At 46.1% G+C, this 21,607-nt stretch overlaps 1 protein-coding gene across 1 annotated transcript in view; it reads left to right on the top strand.

Annotated features, from left to right (window-relative positions):
* camk1db (calcium/calmodulin-dependent protein kinase 1Db) overlaps nucleotides 1-21,607 on the top strand; it is an 80,679-nt gene that overhangs the window by 47,217 nt on the left and 11,855 nt on the right. The window contains exons 4-7 of the mRNA XM_046355474.1: nucleotides 498-636; nucleotides 1,166-1,292; nucleotides 4,879-4,954; nucleotides 14,022-14,134. Of these exons, the coding sequence (XP_046211430.1) occupies nucleotides 498-636; nucleotides 1,166-1,292; nucleotides 4,879-4,954; nucleotides 14,022-14,134 (455 nt within the window). The remainder of the gene's footprint in view (nucleotides 1-497; nucleotides 637-1,165; nucleotides 1,293-4,878; nucleotides 4,955-14,021; nucleotides 14,135-21,607) is intronic.

Genomic DNA, 21,607 nt, shown 5'->3' with positions numbered 1-21,607 from the left:
TGAGATTGAGGCTATGGTTAGGGTTGATGGTTAGGGTTGAGGTTGAGGCTATGGTTAGGGTTGAGGCTAGGGTTAGGGTTGAGGTTGAGGCTAGGGTTAGGGTTGAGGTTGAGGCTAGGGTTAGGGTTGAGGTTGAGGCTAGGGTTAGGGTTGAGGTTGAGGCTAGGGTTAGGGTTGAGGTTGAGGCTAGGGTTAGGGTTGAGGGTTAGGGTTGAGTCTAAGTCGCTTTGGATAAAAGCGTCTGCTAAATGGCATGTATTATTATTATTATTATTATTATTAGGGCAAGGGTTGTGGTTGAGACTAGGGTTATGATTGAGGTTAGGGTTGTGGTTGGGGCTTGGGTTAGGGTTAGGATTATTATTATTGAGGTTGAGGCGAGGGTTAGGGTTGTGGGTTGTGGTTGAGGCAAGGGTTGTGGTTGAGGCTAGGGTTGTGGTTGAGGGTTAGAGTTACAGTTGGTTAGGATTGATTCAGTTCTTGTGTCTCTGTCTCAGGGTGTCTGGGGGTGAGTTGTTTGACCGCATTGTAGAGAAGGGCTTCTACACAGAGATGGATGCCAGCAGACTCATTAAACAGGTGCTGAATGCTGTCAACTACCTCCACGACATGGGCATCGTACACAGAGACCTCAAGGTACGAATACACACACACACGCACACACGCACACACGCACGCACACACACACACACACACACACACACACACACACACACACACACACACACACACACACACACACACACACACACACACACACACACACACACACACACACACACACACACACACACACACACACACACACACACACACACACACACACACACACACACACACACACACACACACACACAGTTACCTACCTCCACGCTATGGGTATTGTACACAGAGACATCAAGGTACGGACATGCACTCACACACAATCTCTTTCTTTCTTTCTCTCTCTCTCTTTCTCTATCTCTCTCTTTCTCTCTCTCTCTCTCTCTCTCTCTCTCTCTCTCTCTCTCTCTCTCTCTCTCTCTCTCTCTCTCTCTCTCTCTCTCTCTCTCTCTCTCTCTCTCTCGCTCTCGCTCTCTCGCTCTCTCACAAACAGGAATACTCAGGAAGCGTTTAATAATATATTTTTTCCATACATGTGTTGTTGATGTGCTTCCTCTGTCAGCCAGAGAACCTTCTCTACTACAACCCCCATGATGAGGCTAAGATCATGATCAGTGACTTTGGTCTGTCTAAGATGGAGGGGACAGGAGATGTGATGGCTACAGCCTGTGGAACACCAGGATATGTGGGTGAGGAGGCTCTCTAGTTGCAAGGGTGTAACTTTGTGTTGCGAATTGTGGGGTGCCACCCCCGCCGGGAGATTTTATTTTGAAGAAATACCTGTGAAATTGTTGTTTCTGGTGAATTCTGGGCTACAACTGAATAATGACTGTATTACTTTAAACTGTGAGTTTGTCTCAGTTCAGATAGTAACCATGTTTGGCAATTGTTTTGTAGAACATCTATGAGAACGTCAGTTCTAAGGTGCGTTCAGTTCGATCAAATGTTTTGGTACATTTGTGTACCGAATGACACGTTTCCCCAGAATGTCCTTCAACGTTCTTGAACAGACTTTGAAGTAGCCTACGTTTGCCTTGAAGCAATGAGTGACGTATTTGAATGAAAGCGTTGTATTTTTCACTCCTCCTCGGTTTTCAACGGGTCATTCAGAACATCACTGTTTAATTGAACGATACATTACATTACATTTCCCCCCCTCCAAAAATGTGCATAACAACAAATTGTTTCATATTTTCAGGCTGGTTGGTGTGTTTTATCAACCAATAAGCCTGAAAAATTGGTTTCTAAAATAGCCTCCAACACTCTACTCAACATGGGGCTTTGTCACCAAAGCCCCATATACTACCCACCACTGCGACCTGTACACTCTCATTGGCTGGCCCTCGCTTCATACTTGTCGCCAAACCCACTGGGTACAGGTCATCTACAAGTCTTTGCTAGGTAAAGCCCCGCCTTATCTCAGTTCACTGGTCACCATAGCAGCACCCACGCACAGCAGGTATATTTCACTGGTCACCCCCGAAGCCAATTCCTCCTTTAGCCACCTTTCCTTCCAGTTCTCTGCTGCCAATGACTGGAACAAACTGCAAAAATCACTGAAGCTGGAGACTCTCATCTTCCTCCCTGACTTCAAGCACCAGCAGTCAGAGCAGCTCACAGATCATTGCACCTGTACATAGCCCATCTGTAAATAGCCCATCCAACTATCTCATCCCCATACTGTATTTATTTATCTTCTTGCTCCTTTGCACCCCAGTATCTCTACATGGACATTCATCTTCTGCACATCTATCACTCCAGTGTTTAATAGCTATATCGTAATTACCTCTCCACTATGGCCTATTTATTGCCTTTACCTCCCTTATCTTACCTCATTTGCACTCACTATATATACACTTTTTCCACTTGTATTATTGACTGTATGTTTGTTTATTCCATGTGTAACTCTGTGTTGTTGTATGTGTCAAACTGCTTTGCTTTATCTTGGCCAGGTCGCAGTTGTAAATGAGAACTTGTTCTCAACCAGCCTACCTTGTTAAATAAAGGTGAAATTTAAAAAAATGAACTGTCGTCTAACTGATGCAGCATAGTGGCTATAAATAAATAGGCTGAAGCCATCTGTATTTGAGTTAATAATGATCTAAAGCAGTGCTTCCCAAACCGGTTTCAGCCATGGCCCCCTTTCATCATGGGAGAACATCCTATGCTCCCCCCTCCCTTCACCTTCCCCAATTGAATTAACTGCTGTTGTTACACAAGAATATGGTGTAACAATACCTTTTACTCATCTTACCAAACACCAGTACGTGGTTTTCCTTCCATATTGAAATCAAAATTAATAAATGAGACATGAACCAGCTTACTTCTGTGCAATGGCACATTTTATTTATTTTTTTCACCTTTATTTTCCTAGGCAAGTTAGTTAAGAACAGATTCTTATTTACAATGACGGCCTACCCCGGCCAAACCCGGACGACGCTGGGCCAGTTGTGCGCCACCCTATGGGACTCCCAATTACGTCCGGTTGTGATACAGCCTGGAATCGAACCAGGGTCTGTAGTGACGCCTACTATAGCACTGAGATGCAATGCCTTAGACCGCTGCACCGCTCGGGAGCCTTGTATTTGGGACAAATCATTCACTAAACTCTAAACCTCAACTACATCTTATAATAAATCATGTGGAAATTGAGGAAGTTGAGGTGACTAATCTGCTTGGAGTAACCCTGGATTGTAAACTGTCATGGTCAAAACCTAATGATACAACAGTAGCTAAAATGGGGAGAAGTCTGTCCATAATAAAGCGCTGCTCTACCTTCTTAACAACACTATCAACATGACAGGTTCTACAGGCCCTAGTTTTGTCGCACCTGGACTACTGTTCAGTCGTGTGGTCAGGTGCCACAAAGAGGGACTTAAGAAAATTGCAATTGGTTCGTTTGTTAAATCTGTTATGAATGTATTGTAATGTTTTTAAAATTGTATAACTGCCTTCATTTTGCCGAACCCCAGGAAGAGTAGCTGCTGCCTTGGATGCAGCTAATGGGGATCCATAATAAATACAAGTACTGCCTGAGATTCAGAGAAACAGCCCTTCTAAAATTCTGTAGCCTACGAGAAACTAGTTGTTTCAAAGTTTATAATACTACCAAAGTTATCTTTGAACTGACAACATTGAGCCCAATATAACCGTTACCAATTATCACTCATTTTGAGAAATGGCATTCACACATGAGATGCATATCTAGTCACTTCGCAATTAAATTATTCTTATTTGTACTTATGAATTTACCATGTTAAATGTGACTACTTATTTATTTATTACAAGTTAGCTCACAGAATGAAGGGTTTGTTAGGGAGGGAGAGAGGGAGAGAGGGAGAGAGGGAGAGAGGGAGAGAGGGAGAGAGAGAGAGAGAGAGAGAGAGAGAGAGAGAGAGAGAGAGAGAGAGAGAGAGAGAGAGAGAGAGAGAGAGAGAGAGAGAGAGAGAGAGAGAGAGAGAGAGAGAGAGAGAGAGAGGGAAGCTCTTGCTCCGTTCTCTTTACAAGCCTTGCACAGCTTTTTTCCATTCACAAACCACGACCTCTGAAGACCCGGGCTAAACCAAAAGCATAATTGGCAGCGGGGGGGTCCAATCATAAAATAAGAAATTGAGTAGTACTGCTTAGTCTAAAGCCACAGAAAGTCAGTAGCTATGGTGAGTAGTACTGCTTAGTCTAAAGCCACAGAAAGTCAGTAGCTATGGTGAGTAGTACTGCTTAGTCTAAAGCCACAGAAAGTCCGTAGCTATGGTGAGTAGTACTGCTTAGTCTAAAGCCACAGAAAGTCAGTAGCTATGGTGGGAAAATAATTAGAGGGGTTATGACCCCTCTGTCCACCCTGTTATGACCCCTCTGTCCACCCTGCAAGTTATGTGCCTGTCTGGTTGTGTCCCAATTCCCCCCAGTGTAGTCCTGTTGAACTCCTCCCCACGCATTTAGGAGCTTGGGATTGGTGTAAGACATTCCATGGGCTAGAGAGAGTTTCCACCATATTTCTTACAACTGCCCTTCCCTCTTAAATCAATGAATAGTAGTGAACAAGTGCACACTACTTAGAGCAGAAGGGTACAAAATCTGCGTCGTTAGACAGACAGGAAGACGAACAGCTGTGACGTTTGGCAGTCTGCAGTAGTAGTAGTAACCCAAACATTGACCTCATCTACTCGTATCTCTTTAACTCTGGCTAACCTAAACTTATTTGACCTAATTTAACCTCAGGAAACATCACCCACACAATGTTCTATATCAATCTCTAGCTTATGATGTTCTCCACAGCCCCAGAGGTTCTGGCTCAGAAGCCCTACAGCAAAGCAGTGGACTGCTGGTCTATCGGAGTCATCGCTTACATTCTGTAAGTATCTTATACTGTAATGTGTAGGATGTCCAATAAAACCCCCCTGTATATTTTGATGGGACAAATAATATGTTAATTGGGTTGATAATCCTCCAATCGTCTAAACCGCATGTATCTCATCATCTGTTTGAAAGTTATTGAAGTTTTTTACCTCTTGACCAAAATTAGGGGGACGAAATCAATGGAGGTCAGCAGGGGAAAAAATGGTTTAAAAAATAAATCAGGAATATTGCACAGCATCGCTTCAGCTAGGCTGGATTCTGTACAAGAATTAAGGCTACTGGTTACCTGACAGGCTCACTTTCCCATTGAACTGATCATCTTTATTCTTAAATCAGCAGGACATAAAACAAGGTTAATGTAAATTGACAACTTATTAACATCAGAAAACGTTCATATTTTTGCCATCTCTGAAACACACTTAGATCATTCCTTTGATGATGCAGTAGGAGCTATACATGGTTATAGAATATATAGGGAAGACAGAAATGCAAATAGGAGGTGTTGCCATGTACAGTATGTCCAGAGTCATATTCCTGTTAGGCTGAGAGAGGATCTCATGTCAAATGATATGAAAGTAATATGGATACAGGTTCATCTGCCTCACCTAAAGACAGGTTCATCTGCCTCACCTAAAGCCAGGTTCATCTGCCTCACCTAAAGCCAGGTTCATCTGCCTCACCTAAAGCCAGGTTAATCTGCCTCACCTAAAGCCAGGTTCATCTGCCTCACGTAAAGCCAGGTTCATCTGCCTCACCTAAAGCCAGGTTCATCTGCCTCACCTAAAGCCAGGTTCATCTGCCTCACGTAAAGCCAGGTTCATCTGCCTCACCTAAAGCCAGGTTCATCTGCCTCACCTAAAGCCAGGTTCATCTGCCTCACCTAAAGCCAGGTTCATCTGCCTCACCTAAAGCCAGGTTCATCTGCCTCACCTAAAGCCAGGTTCATCTGCCTCACCTAAAGCCATGTTCATCTGCCTCACCTAAAGCCAGGTTCATCTGCCTCACCTAAAGCCAGGTTCATCTGCCTCACGTAAAGCCAGGTTCATCTGCCTCACCTAAAGCCAGGTTCATCTGCCAGGTCACTGCTAAAAGCCAGGTTCATCTGCCTCACCTAAAGACAGGTTCATCTGCCTCACCTAAAGAGGTTCATCTGGGTTCATCTGCCTCACCTAAAGCCAGGTTCATCTGCCTCACCTAAAGCCAGGTTCATCTGCCTCACCTAAAGCCAGGTTAATCTGCCTCAGGTTCATCTGCCTCAAAGCCAGGTTCATCTGCCTCACATCTAAAGCCAGGTTCATCTGCCTCACCTAAAGACATCTGCCTCACATCTAAAGACAGGTTCATCTGCCTCACCTAAAGAGGTTCAGGTTCATCTGCCTCACCTAAAGACAGGTTCATCTGCCTCACCTAAAGACAGGTTCATCTGCCTCACCTAAAGCCAGGTTCATCTGCCTCACCTAAAGCCAGGTTCATCTGCCTCACCTAAAGCCAGGTTCATCTGCCTCACCTAAAGACAGGTTCATCTGCCTCACCTAAAGACAGGTTCATCTGCCTCACCTAAAGACAGGTTCATCTGCCTCACCTAAAGCCAGGTTCATCTGCCTCACCTAAAGCCAGGTTCATCTGCCTCACCAAAGCCAGGTAAAAAGCCAGGTTCATCTGCCTCACCTAAAGCCAGGTTCATCTGCCTCACCTAAAGCCAGGTTCATCTGCCTCACCTAAAGCCAGGTTCATCTGCCTCAAAGCCAGGTTCTAAAGACAGGTTCATCTGCCTCACCTAAAGACAGGTTCATCTGCCTCACCTAAAGACAGGTTCATCTGCCTCACCTAAAGCCAGGTTCATCTGCCTCACCTAAAGCCAGGTTCATCTGCCTCACCTAAAGACAGGTTCATCTGCCTCACCTAAAGCCAGGTTCATCTGCCTCACCTAAAGCCAGGTTCATCTGCCTCACTTAAAGACAGGTTAATCTGCCTCACCTAATGCCAGGTTCATCTGCCTCACCTAAAGCCAGGTTCATCTGCCTCACCTAAAGACAGGTTCATCTGCCTCACCTAAAGCCAGGTTCATCTGCCTCACGTAAAGCCAGGTTCATCTGCCTTACCTAAAGCCAGGTTCATCTGCCTCACGTAAAGCCAGGTTCATCTGCCTCACCTAAAGACAGGTTCATCTGCCTCACGTAAAGCCAGGTTCATCTGCTTCACCTAAAGCCAGGTTCATCTGCCTCACGTAAAGCCAGTCTGAAGCTGATTCTTGTAAGAAGTTTCTATAGATCACCAAAAAGTCAGTATTTGGTCTATACAGTTTCTTCGGAAAGTATTCAAACCCCTTGACTCTTTCCACATTATTGTCAGGACCCCGTTACAAACCTGGGTCTCCGGAGTGAGAAACAGTCACTTAACCAACTGAGCCACGAATAGTCGGCAGAACCCAGAAGATGAGGCAGACACAGCAGTACTTGAGACAGTGTATTTAATGAAGTAAAAAGTGAAGTTCTTCAGGAAAACATGTAACTCCACAACCTCAAGAGGAATTCCACAAGAACAAAGGTAATCCTCCAAGACAAAAAGGTAAATCCACAAGGTGGAAGGTATAGCATAAAAAGCCTCAAAAGATACTCAAAAATAAATAAACAAGAACAAAAAACAGAATTCCACAAGAGAGTCTACCGGGATCAACAAGAGTTCACAGAGTACTAGGGCTGGGTGCTAACATACAAACACAGAGCAAAGAACTAAGGAAAACAAAGGGTTTAAATACAATCAGGGGAAACGAGGCACAGGTGCAAATAATAATGGGGATCAATGGAAAACAAAAGGTCAAAAGGCACAATGGGGGCATCTAGTGACCAAAAACCGGAACAACCCTGGCCAAATCCTGACAATTATGTTATGTTACAGACTTATTCTAAAATTGATTTTTTTAAAATATAATCCTCACACACAATACCCCATAATGACAAAGTGAAAACAGATTAGTAGAAAGTTTTGCAAATTAAAAATAAATAAATAACAGAAATACCTTATTTACATAAGTATTCAGACCCTTTGCAATGAGACTCTAAATTGAGCTCAGGTGCATCCTGTTTCCATTGATCATCCTTGAGCTGTTTCTACAACTTGATTGGAGTCCACCTGTGATAAATGAAAAAGATTGGGCATGATTTGGAAAGGCACACACCTGTCTATATAAGGTCCCACAGTTGACAGTGCATGTCAGAGCAAAAACCAAACCACAGGATTGTGTTGAGGCACAGATCTGGGGATGGGTACCAAAAAATGTATGCAGCATTGAAGATCCCCAAGAACACAGTGGCCTCCTTCATTATTAAATGAAAGAAGTTTGGAACCACCAAGACTCTTCCTAGAGCTGGTCACCTGGCCAAACTGAGCAATCGGTGGAGAAGGGTCTTGGTCAGGGAGGTGACCAAGAACCCGAGGGTCACTCTGACGAAGCTCCTCTGTAGAGATGGGAGAACCTTCCAGAATGACAACCATCTCTGCAGCACTCCACCAATCAGGCCTTTATGGTAGTGACTAGACGGAAGCCAATCCTCAGTAAAAGGAACATGACAGCCCGTTTGGAGTTTGCCAAAAGGCACCTAAAGACTCTAAGACCATGAGAAACAAGATTCTCTGGTCTGATGAAACCAAGGTTGAACTCTTTGGCCTGAATGCCAAGCGTCACGTCTGGAGGAAATCTGGCACCCCTACGGTGAAGTACGGGGGTGGCAGCATCATGCTGTGGGGATGTTTTTCAGTGCCAAGGATTGGGAGTCATGATATAGGGAAAGATGAACGGAGCAAAGTACAGAGAGATCCTTGATGAAAACCTTCTCCAGAGTGCTCAGGACCTCAGAGGCGAAGGTTCACCTTCCAATAGGACAAAGACTCTAAGCAACACAGCCAAGACAAGGCAGGAGGGCTCTGAATGTCCTTGAGTGGCCCAAAGGTGATTCAACAAAGTACTGATTTAAAGGGTCTGAATACTTATGTAAATGTGATATTTCAGTTTTTTTTTTCATACATTTGAAAAATTTTCTAAAAACTTGTTTTTGTTTTGTCATTGTGGGATATTGTGTGTAGATTGATGAGGGAAAAAAACAATTTAATCCATTTTAGTATAAGGCTGTAACTTGCCCCCCCGCACATTGACTCGGTGCCGATACCCCTTGTTTATAACCTCCACATTGACTCAGTGCCGGTACCCCCTGTTTATAGCCTCCACATTGACTCGGTGCCGGTACCCCCTGTTTATAGCCTCCACATTGACTCGGTACCGTAATACCCTGTATATAACCTCCACATTGACTCGGTGCCGGTACCCCCTGTTTATAGCCTCCACATTGACTCGGTACCGTAATACCCTGTATATAGCCTCCACATTGACTCTGTACCGTAATACCCTGTATATAACCTCCACATTGACTCGGTACCGTAATACCCTGTATATAACCTCCACATTGACTCGGTACCGTAATACCCTGTATATAGCCTCCACATTGACTCGATACCGTAATACCCTGTATATAACCTCCACATTGACTCGGTGCCGGTACCCCCTGTTTATAGCCTCCACATTGACTCGGTACCGTAATACCCTGTATATAGCCTCCACATTGACTCAGTGCCGGTACCCCCTGTTTATAGCCTCCACATTGACTCGGTGCCGGTGCCCCCTGTTTATAGCCTCCACATTGACTCGGTACCGTAATACCCTGTATATAACCTCCACATTGACTCGGTGCCGGTACCCCCTGTTTATAGCCGCCACATTGACTCGGTACCGTAATACCCTGTATATAACCTCCACATTGACTTGGTGCCGGTACCCCCTGTTTATAGCCTCCACATTGACTCGGTACCGTAATACCCTGTATATAGCCTCCACATTGACTCTGTACCGTAATACCCTGTATATAACCTCCACATTGACTCGGTACCGTAATACCCTGTATATAACCTCCACATTGACTCGGTACCGTAATACCCTGTATATAGCCTCCACATTGACTCGGTACCGTAATACCCTGTATATAACCTCCACATTGACTCGGTGCCGGTACCCCCTGTTTATAGCCTCCACATTGACTCGGTACCGTAGTACCCTGTATATAACCTCCACATTGACTCGGTGCCGGTACCCCCTGTTTATAGCCTCCACATTGACTCGGTACAGTAATACCCTGTATATAGCCTCCACATTGACTCGGTGCCGGTACCCCCTGTTTATAGCCTCCACATTGACTCGGTACGTAATACCCTGTATATAACCTCCACATTGACTCGGTGCTGGTACCCCCTGTTTATAACCTCCACATTGACTCGGTACCGTAATACCCTGTATATAACCTCCACATTGACTCGGTACCGTAATACCCTGTATATAACCTCCACATTGACTCGGTACCGTAATACCCTGTATATAACCTCCACATTGACTCGGTACCGTAATACCCTGTATATAACCTCCACATTGACTCGGTACCGTAATACCCTGTATATAGCCTCCACATTGACTCGGTACCGTAATACCCTGTATATAACCTCCACATTGACTCGGTATTGTAATACCCTGTATATAGTCTCCACATTGACTCGGTACCGTAATACCCTGTATATAGCCTCCACATTGACTTGGTGCTGGTACCCCCTGTATATAACCTCCACATTGACTCGGTGCCGGTACCCCCTGTATATAACCTCCACATTGACTCGGTGCCGGTACCCCCTGTATATAGCCTCCACATTGACTCGGTACCGTAATACCCTGTATATAGCCTCCACATTGACTCGGTACCGTAATACCCTGTATATAACCTCCACATTACATTGACTCGGTACCGTAATACCCTGTATATAGCCTCCACATTGACTCGGTGCTGGTACCCCCTGTATATAACCTCCACATTGACTCGGTGCCGGTATCCCCTGTATATAGCCTCCACATTGACTCGGTGCTGGTACCCCCTGTATATAACCTCCACATTGACTCGGTGCTGGTACTCCCTGTATATAGCCTGCACATTGACTCGGTGCCGGTACCCCCTGTTTATAACCTCCACATTGACTCTGTACCGTAATACCCTGTATATAACCTCCACATTGACTCGGTGCCGGTACCCCCTGTTTATAACCTCCACATTGACTCGGTACCGTAATACCCTGTATATAACCTCCACATTGACTCGGTGCCGGTACCCCCTGTTTATAACCTCCACATTGACTCGGTACCGTAATACCCTGTATATAACCTCCACATTGACTCGGTGCCGGTACCCCCTGTTTATAATTTCCACATTGACTCGGTACCGTAATACCCTGTATATAACCTCCACATTGACTCGGTGCCGGTACCCCCTGTTTATAATTTCCACATTGACTCGGTACCGTAATACCCTGTATATAACCTCCACATTGACTCGGTGCCGGTACCCCTGTTTATAATTTCCACATTGACTCGGTACCGTAATACCCTGTATATAACCTCCACATTGACTCGGTGCCGGTACCCCCTGTTTATAATTTCCACATTGACTCGGTACCGTAATACCCTGTATATAACCTCCACATTGACTCGGTGCCGGTACCCCCTGTTTATAATTTCCACATTGACTCGGTACCGTAATACCCTGTATATAACCTCCACATTGACTCGGTGCCGGTACCCCCTGTTTATAACCTCCACATTGACTCGGTACCGTAATACCCTGTATATAACCTCCACATTGACTCTGTACCGTAATACCCTGTATATAACCTCCACATTGACTCGGTACCGTAATACCCTGTATATAACCTCCACATTGACTCAGTGCCGGTACCCCCTGTATATAACCTCCACATTGACTCGGTGCCGGTACCCCCTGTTTATAACCTCGTTATTTTATTGTTTTACTTTTTATTTTATTTTTTACTTTGGTTTATTCAATAAGTATTTTCTTAACTCTATTTATTGAACTGGATTGTTGGTTAAGGGCTTGTAAGTAAGCATTTTACGGTAAGGTCTACCTGTTGTGTTTGGCGCATGTGACAAATCAAATGTAATTTAAAAGTTAGCGTTTTGCAACCCGCAGAAACAACTTTGAAGATGACCAGCACAACATGTAAAATCCTCAAAGTTGATGCAAGAAAGCTGCGTTGCTCTGTCAATCAATCAAATGTATTTATAAAGCCCTTTTTTCATCAGCTGATGTCACAAAGTGCTACAAAGAAACCCAGCCTTAAATCAACCAAACAGCAAGCAATGCAGGTGTAGAAGCACAGTGGCTAGGAAAAACTCCCTAGAAAGGCAGGAACCTAGGAAGAAACCTAGAGGGGAACCAGGCTCTGAGGGATGGCCGGTCCTCTTCTGGCTGTGCCGAGTGAAGATTATAACAGAACATGGCCAAGATGTTCAAATGTTCATAGATGACCAGCTGGGTCAGATAATAATAATCACAGTGGTTGTCGAGGGTGCAGCAAGTCAGCACCTCAGGAGTAAATGTCAGTTGGCTTTTCATAGCCGATCATTCAGAGTTAGACAGCAGGTGCGGGAGAGAGGGAGAGTCGAAAACAGCAGGTCCGGGACAACAGAGCTCAATGCTTATTATGGGATGTATTAGGTTACGAAATCCAACCTTTTTGGGTATACTGTTAATGAAATGTTAGCGAAACACCCCAATGAAATATTCAGAACATGAATAATCATATTTGTCTTGGTAAAATGTATTTTATAACACAAGGAAGTGAAAGCTCGTTTTCACGCACTCTGACAGAGTGGATGGACACCCTATAATGTAGAATTTAAGTTTAACATGGGGCTTATGAAGGCTTCATTTAGCCTCTATCAGATATACTTTGTTTAAAACGTGGCCATGTAACACAATTAGATAATCTTATATGCTGTATATTGAGAATTCCCCCCTGCGGGGGGCGCTACAGGACGTTTTTTTGTGTTGTTTATGTTTGGCTCAGCTGAGCCTGGCTCTCCACATGTGAGGAGATATCAATCAGTGTACAGCTCCTTGTCACAGCCAATCAGCTGGTCCCCACACTCTGTATATGAGCTGATCATGCACCCTCTGATGGCTAAGGACATCAAGCTGATCCTGCGCTTGCCAGCCAGGCCCTATGCATTCTCTTCCATCCCTATTTAACTAGGCAAGTCAGTTAAGAACAAATGATTATTTACAATGACGGCCTACCCCCGCCAAACCCGGATGATGCTGGGCCAATTGTGCAACTCCCTATAGATCTCCCAATCACAGCCAGATGTGATGCAGCCTGGATTTGAACCAGGGACTGCAGTGACGCCTCTTGCACTGAGATGCAGCGCCTTATACTGCTGTGTCACTCGGGAGCAAATGTCATAGAAATAGGACATATTGCCAATGTGCGTTGCCTTCCAGTGCAGATCAGAGGTAGATATAAGTTAGTATGTTCATGGAGTGCTTGGGTGAAAACCATATGTCAAAACCCCTGTTTGTCAATAAAGTTTACTGTGTATTTTAACTCTCTGTGAGCTCCTCTGACCGGGAATAGTTTTTTGTTGTTGTGAGTCACAGACCAGTCAAATAAGAGGGTATTTCCACATTTCCACACATTCTCTATATGATATTCTGTTCTGAAAGCTTTTAGTCAAAACTGCCAGGATAAATGCACCTGGATTAAGCTGCCCAATTAAACCAATTTAGGGGAAACGCTTGTAAGTTTGAATAGAACCCTCTAGCCTCGTTAACCACTCCTCGTTAGGTGTGAAGGCTGCTAAGGTAATCAGGTGGAATAGTTTCATAGTCTCACCAATTAGAAAGTTGTTGCAGTAGTTCATTAGAAAATATTTGCAACACTAATGTGATACTATAGCTCAGATTATTTGTTTTGATTTGGATAATCTCTGTGTAACAAGTGTTGTGATCAGAAGATGTGCCGAAGACATAACAAGGCAAGATAAGGCAATATCAAATAGATTGAGTTTTCTGTCCAAATAAGGAGTTGGCTTTCCCTTGGTATTCTACTTTTAAGTTAGACGATGGCACTAACATAGAGCATCCATATTGTTGTGTAATTAATGATCTGTTCCCTAGGTTGTGTGGCTACCCTCCGTTCTATGATGAAAATGACTCCAAGCTCTTTGAGCAGATACTCAAGGCCGACTATGAGTTTGATGCACCGTATTGGGATGACATATCTGACTCAGGTGAGTTGTGTGTGTGTGTGTGTGTGTGTGTGTGTGTGTGTGTGTGTGTGTGTGTGTGTGTGTGTGTGTGTGTGTGTGTGTGTGTGTGTGTGTGTGTGTGTGTGTGTGTGTGTGTGTGTGTGTGTGTGTGTGTGTGTGTGTGTGTGTGTGTGTGTGTGTGTGTGTGTGTGTGTGTGTGTGTGTGTGCGCGCCTGGTCCTATATATGGGTCTTTCTATAAACTAGGGAACCAGTTAGTATTTCCTACACAGGACAACTTTGTTACAGCTGCTGACAAGTCATTGATAATAATCTGCCATGTCATTACGTTAAGATATATTCAATAAAATTCACAAGTTGATTTAAAACCTGTTTAACCCTTTATCATGGTTGGTGTCTTGAATGATTTGTCCAAAATCTTGTGACATAAAACATACCTTTTCTGTCCTTGCATTAAGGGCAGTGTAAGTTATCGTTATATAATATTTTAAGCATTAATCAGTTAAATTAGACATTGAACTTGAATCCTGTAAGAATCCTGGATCCAGCTGTTGGAGCAGTTTTTTTTTATAGCAACCTGGACTTAGAGACAGACTTAACATAGTAAAAGAAAACCCGGGACACTTAAATTAGTATGATATGTTACTTTTCATATGGTATTTATTCACTTGTGGATGTCCATCGTCCATTTCTTATGATATGTTATGAATTTAAATTTGAATGATATGTTACGAATTCTAGGTGGTTCTATATATGTGGTTAGGTGGCTAATACTAATGTTAGCTAGGTGGCTAACGCTAATGTTAGCTGGGTGGCTAACATTAGCTAGGCTAGGGGTTAAGGTTAGGGCTAAGGTTAGGGTTACTAGTTGAGTTAAAGGGTTAGGGGAATGGTTAGCTAACATGCTAAGTAGTTGCAAAGTAGCTAAAAAGTAGTACGTAGTTGCTAATTAGCTAAAGTTGTCCATCATGAGATTTGAACACGCAACCTTTGGGTTTCAAGACGTTCGCTTTGTAGTCCCACCTATCCACTACGACCAACCACCCTACTTTTGTTTTTGCCTTAAATAAAGCACTCGGGCTCCCGAGTGGCGCAGCGGTCTAAGGCCCTGTATCTCAGAGCAAGAGCAGTCCCTGGTTCAAATCCAGGCTGCATTACATCCGGCTGTAATTGGGAGTCCCATAGGGCGGCGCACGATTCGTCCAGGTTTGGCCGGGGTAGTCCGTCATTGTAAATTAAGAGTTTGTTCTTAACTTACTTGCCAAGTTAAAACCTTCTGTCTTACGTAACATATCAGTGTTTTGGATGAATATTGATTTTCATTTTTATTTTTTATTTTTTACCTTCATTTAACTAGGCAAGTCAGTTAAGAACAAATTCTTATTTACAATGACGGCCTAGGAACAGTGGGTCAATGGCCTTGTTCAGGGGCAGAACTGATTTTTACAGGCCCAACGCTCTAACCACTAGGTTACCTGGCTCTCATGAGGACCACCACAGGACAGGAAGACCCAGATTTACCTCTGCTGCAGAGGATAGGTTCATTAGAGTTAACTGGCTCTCATGAGGACCGCCACAGGACAGGAAGACCCAGATTTACCTCTGCTGCAGAGGATAGGTTCATTAGAGTTAACTGGCTCTCATGAGGACCGCCACAGGACAGGAAGACCCAGAGTTACCTCTGCTGCAGAGGATAAGTCCATTAGAGTTAATTGGCTCTCATGAGGACCGCCACAGGACAGGAAGACCCAGATTTACCTCTGCTGGCTGTCATGAGGACAGCCCAAATATATGCTTCACAGAGTTTAAATAACAGACACATCTCAACATCAACTGTTCAGATTAGACTGTGTGAATCAGGCCTTCATGGACAAATTGCAGCAAAGAAACAATTACTGAAGGACACCATTAAGAAGAAAATACTTGCTTGGACATTAGACCGGTGGAAATTTGTCCTTTGGTCTGGAGTCGAAATTTGAGATTTTTGGATCCAACAGCCTTGTGACACCGTGAGACGCGGTGTGGGTGAACGGATGATCTTCGCATGTGTGTTTCCCACTGTAAAGCACGGAGGAGGAGGGGTTATGGTGTGGGGTTGATTTGCTGGTGACACTGTCTGTGATTTAGGCTCACTTAACCAGCATGGCTACCACAGCATTCTGCAGCGATAAGCCATCTCATCTGGTTTGGGCTTAGTGGGACTATCATTTGATTTTCAATAGGACAATGGCCCAACACACATCCAGGCTGTGTAAGGGCTATTTAGCAAGAAGGAGAGTGATGGAGTGCTGCATCAGATGACCTGTGTCAGGCATATGTGTATAGGTGGCAGGGAAGTCAGGCGCAGGAGAGTCAAACGGAGTGTAAAATGGAGTCTTTTAATAATGTCCTAGTAACATGCTCCATAACACTAAACAGGAAAAGAACATAAACAAAATATGGGTACGAAGACCCGTCGCGCACCTATACAACAAACAACACTACACTGACAATAAACAATCTCTGACAAAGACATGAGGGGAAACAGAGGGTTAAATACACAACAGGTAATGAATGGGATTGAAAACAGGTGTGTGGGAAGACAAGACAAAACCAATGGAAAATGAAAAAGGGATCAATGATGGCTAGAAGTCCGGTGACGTCGAACGCCGAGCACCGCCCGAGCCGCGCGTCGACACCGGCCTCGGGGACGACCCGGAGGGCGAGGTGCAGGGTGATTCGGATGGAGACGGTGGAATTCTGATAACATGGAAGGATCTAACACATCCTCCACCTGAACCCAGCATATCTCCTCCGGCCCGTACCCCTCCCAGTCCACGAGGTACTGAAGGCCCCTCGCCCGACGTCTCGAATCCAAAATGGATCGAACAGAGTACGCCGGAACCCCCTCGATGTCTAGAGGAGGCGGAGGAACATCATGCACTTCAGCCTCCTGGAGCGGGCCAGCCACCACCAGCCTGAGGAGAGACACATGGAACGAGGGGTTAATACGGTAATTAGTGGGCAGTTGTAACCTATAACATACCTCGTTCACTCTCCTCAGGACTTTAAACGGCCCCACAAACCGCGGACCCAGCTTCCGGCAGAGCAGGCGGAGGGGCAGGTTTCGGGTCGAGAGCCAGACCCTGTCCCCTGGTGCGAACACTGGGGCCTCACTGCGGCGACGGTCTGCGCCAATTTTCTGGCGCCTTATGGCACGCTGAAGGTGGACGTGGGCTGCCTCACAGGTTTCCTCAGTGTGCCGAAACTAATTGTCCACCGCAGGGGCCTCGGTCTGGCTCTGATGCCAAGAAGCCAGAACCGGCTGATACCCTAATACACATTGAAAAGGAGTAAGGTTAGTGGAGGAGTGACGTAGCGAGTTCTGAGCCATCTCTGCCCAGGGCACGAACTTCGCCCACTCCCCCGGCCGATCCTGGCAATAAGACCGCAGAAACCTACCCACATCCTGGTTAACTCTCTCCACCTGCCCATTACTTTCGGGGTGAAAACCTGAGGTAAGACTAACCGAGATCCCCAGACGCTCCATGGATGCCTTCCAGACCCTTGATGTGAACTGGGGACCCCGATCAGACACTATATCCTCAGGCACCCCATAGTGCCGGAAAACGTGTGTAAATAGGGCCTCTGCAGTTTGTAAGGCTGTAGGGAGACCGGGCAAAGGGAGGAGACGATAGGACTTTGAAAACCGATCCACAACGACCAGGATCGTGGTATAACCCTGTGAAGGTGGAAGATCAGTCAAAAAATCCACCGACAGGTGCGACCACGGCCGTTGAGGAACGGGTAGACAAGACAAAACCAATTTGTAAGTCGCTCTGGATAAGAGCGTCTGCTAAATGACTTAAATGTAAATGTAAATGGGTAGAGGTTGTAGCTTACCTCTGGGCAGGTGTCTAGGAGCCTTGCACTGGGCGCACACCGAGCAGGAAGAAACATAAATCCTCACGTCCTTAGCTAAAGTGGGCCACCAGTACCTCCCTTCAAGACAGCGCATCGTCCGACCTATCCCAGGATGACCAGAGGATGGTGATGTGTGAGGCCAATAGATCAATCGGTCGCGGACAGCAGACGGAACGTACATACGACCAGCTGAACACTCAGGGGGAGAGGGCTCTGCACGTGATGCCCGCTCAATGTCTGCGTCCAGCTCCCACACTACAGGCGCCACCAGACACGAAGCTGGGATTATGGGAGTGGGATCCATGGATCGCTCCTCTGTGTCATACAGCTGAGACAATGCGTCTGCCTTAACGTTCTGGGAGCCTGGTCTGTAAGAAAGAGTAAACACAAAACGAGTGAAAAACATGGCCCACCTTGCCTGGCGAGGATTCAATCTCTTCGCCTGCCGGATGTACTCCAGATTGCGGTGGTCAGTCCAGATGAGAAAAGGATGTTTAGCCCCCTCAAGCCAATGCCTCCACACCTTCAAGGCTTCTACGACAGCTAACAGCTCTCGGTTCCCCACATCATAGTTTCGCTCCGTCGGGCTGAGCTTCTTCGAAAAGAAAGCACAGGGGCGAATCTTCAGTGGCGTACCCGAACACTGAGAGAGCACTGCTCCTATCCCAGCTTCGGATGCGTCCACCTCCACTATGAATGGCAAAGAGGGATCCGGATGAGCCAGCACAGGCACTGAGGTAAACAGAGTCTTCAGGTGCTCAAAAGCCCTGTTCGCCTCAGCCGACCACTGCAAGCGCACCGGGCCCCCCTTTAGCAGTGAGGTAATGGGAGCTGCCACCTGACCAAAACCCCGGATAAACCTCTGGTAGTAATTGGCAAACCCCCAAAAACGCAGCAACTCCTTTACCGTGGTTGGAGTCGGCCAATTACGCACGGCTGTAATGCGGTCGCTCTCCATCTCCACTCCTGAAGTGGAAATCCGATGCCCTAGGAAGGAGATGGATTGTTGGAAGAACAAGCATTTCTCAGCCTTGACATATAGATCATGCTTCAACAGGCGACCAAGCACCCTACGCACCAGGGACACATGCTCGGCGCGTGTAGCAGAGTATATCAGAATATCATCGATATACACCACTACACCCTGCCCGTGCAGGTCCCTGAAGATCTCATCTAAAACATGATTGGAAAACTGATTCATTCATCAACCCATATGGCATGACAAGGTACTCATAATGACCTGAGGTGGTGCTAAATGCCGTCTTCCACTCATCATCCTTCCGAATACGCACCAGATTGTACGCACTTCTGAGATCCAATTTTGTGAAAAAACGTGCCCCGTGCATTAACTCAATAACCGTATTGATCAGAGGTAGTGGGTAACTATATTTCACTGTGATTTTATTACGACCTCGATAATCAATGCACGGGCGTAAACCACCATCCTTTTTTTTTTCACAAAAAAGAAACTCGAAGACACGGGTGAAATGGATGGCCGAATGAACCCCTGATGCAGGGATTCAGAGACATATGTCTCCATAGCCTCAGTCTCCGCTTGAGACAGGGGATACACGTGACTCTTGGGATATGCAGCGTCTACCAGGAGATCTATCGCACAATCCCCCCGTCGATGAGGTGGTAATTGAGTCGCCTTCTTTTTACAGAAGGCGAGAGCCAAATCGGCATATTAGGGGGGGAATGCGCACGGTGGAGACCTGGTCTGGACTTTCCACCGTAGTAGCACCAACGGAAACCCCTAAACACCTACCTAAGCATTCTTGCAACCACCCCGTGAGAGCCCTCTGTGGCCAAGAAACAGTGGGGTTATGGCAAGCTAACCAGGGTAGGTCTAGCACCACAGAATACGCAGGAGAATCAATAAGGAAAAGACTAATCTTCTCCTTGTGACCCTCCGGCGTTATCATACACAAAGGTGCGGTTACCTCCCTGATAAACCCTGACCCTAATGGTCGACTATCTAAGGCATGAATAGGGAAAGGCATATCCACGGGAACAATAGGGATCCCTAAACTATGAGCTAGACTTTTATTAATGAAATTCCCAGCCGCACCTGAATCTACTAGCGCCTTATACTGGGAATGCATTGAAAAATCAGGAAAAGAGACCGAGACAAACATTAGTGCAGCAGAGGGCTCTGGATGAGAATGGTGCCTACTCACCTGGGGTGATGCCAGAATGCCCTGCCTGCCTTCTCTATTCCCAGAGGAACCAACCCGGCACCGACCAGCAGTGTGCCCTCTGCGACCATGAATGGTGCACGAGCGAGAACCCCCTCCGGTCTCCCTGCGCACCATCCCTCCCAATTCCCTAGGTTCGGGAGAGAGGGTGCGGGAGGATGGAACAACCAGACCCCGATCTAGACGTCCACGGGTAGCCAGCATGTTGTCCAGCTTGATGGACATGTCCAACAGCTGGTCGAAGGTGAGGGTGGTGTCTCTACAGGCCAGCTCCCGACGGACGTCCTCGCGTAGACTACAGCGGTAATGGTCGATCAGGGCCCTGTCGCTCCATCCAGCGCCGGCAGCCAAGGTCCTAAACTCCAAAGCAAACTCCTGTGCACTCCTCGTCTCCTGCCTCAGATGATAGAGGAGCTCCCCCGCTGCTTTGCCTTCAGGTGGATGATCGAATACTATCCGGAATTGGCGGGTGAACTCCTCAAAATGGTCCAACGCCCATCATCCCTTCTACACACAGCGCAGGCCATTCCAGGGCTTTCCCGTTGAGGCATGAGACGAGGGCGTAACTCTTCTCATGGTCAGATGGTACTGGGGAGGCCGTGGCTAGATATAAGTTCAGCTTAAGGAGGAAACCCTGGCAGCCGGCAGTATCTCCATTGTATCCCGTGGGTAGGGATAAATGGATCTTCGATTCCGAAGAGGACAAAACGTTCAAGGGAGATTCCGGTTGTGGTGGTGATGGCGCTGGAGAAACTCCCTGTCTCTCCCAGCGATCCATATTCTGGACAATGCGATCCATGACGGAGCTGATACAGTCAAGCTCCCTCGCTTGTTCCTGAACGCGTTCCTCCAGCTCCATGAGCATAGTGTCCTCTCCTGCTGACTTTATATTGTGTGGTCAGAGATTCTGTCAGGCATATGTGTATAGGTGGCAGGGAAGTCAGGCGCAGGAGAGTCAAACGGAGTGTAAAATGAAGTCTTTTAATAATGTCCTAGTAACATGCTCCATAACACTAAACAGGAAAAGAACATAAACAAAATATGGGTACGAAGACCCGTCGCGCACCTATACAACAAACAACACTACACTGACAATAAACAATCTCTGACAAAGACATGAGGGGAAACAGAGGGTTAAATACACAACAGGTAATGAATGGGATTGAAAACAGGTGTGTGGGAAGACAAGACAAAACCAATGGAAAATGAAAAAGGGATCAATGATGGCGAGGAGACCGGTGACGTCGAACGCCGAGCACCGCCCGAACAAGGAGAGGCAACGACTTCGGCAGAAGTCGTGACAACCTGGCCTCCACAATCCCGATCTCCACCAAATTGAGATGGTTTGGGATCAGTTGGACTGCAGTGTGAAGGAAAAGCGGCCAACAAGTGCT

The sequence above is a fragment of the Oncorhynchus gorbuscha genome, linkage group LG01 (assembly GCF_021184085.1).
Source record: "Oncorhynchus gorbuscha isolate QuinsamMale2020 ecotype Even-year linkage group LG01, OgorEven_v1.0, whole genome shotgun sequence".
Taxonomy (NCBI): domain Eukaryota; kingdom Metazoa; phylum Chordata; class Actinopteri; order Salmoniformes; family Salmonidae; genus Oncorhynchus; species Oncorhynchus gorbuscha.
The sequence above is the reverse complement of the archived record's forward strand: the minus strand, read 5'-3'. Positions and strand labels throughout refer to the sequence as shown.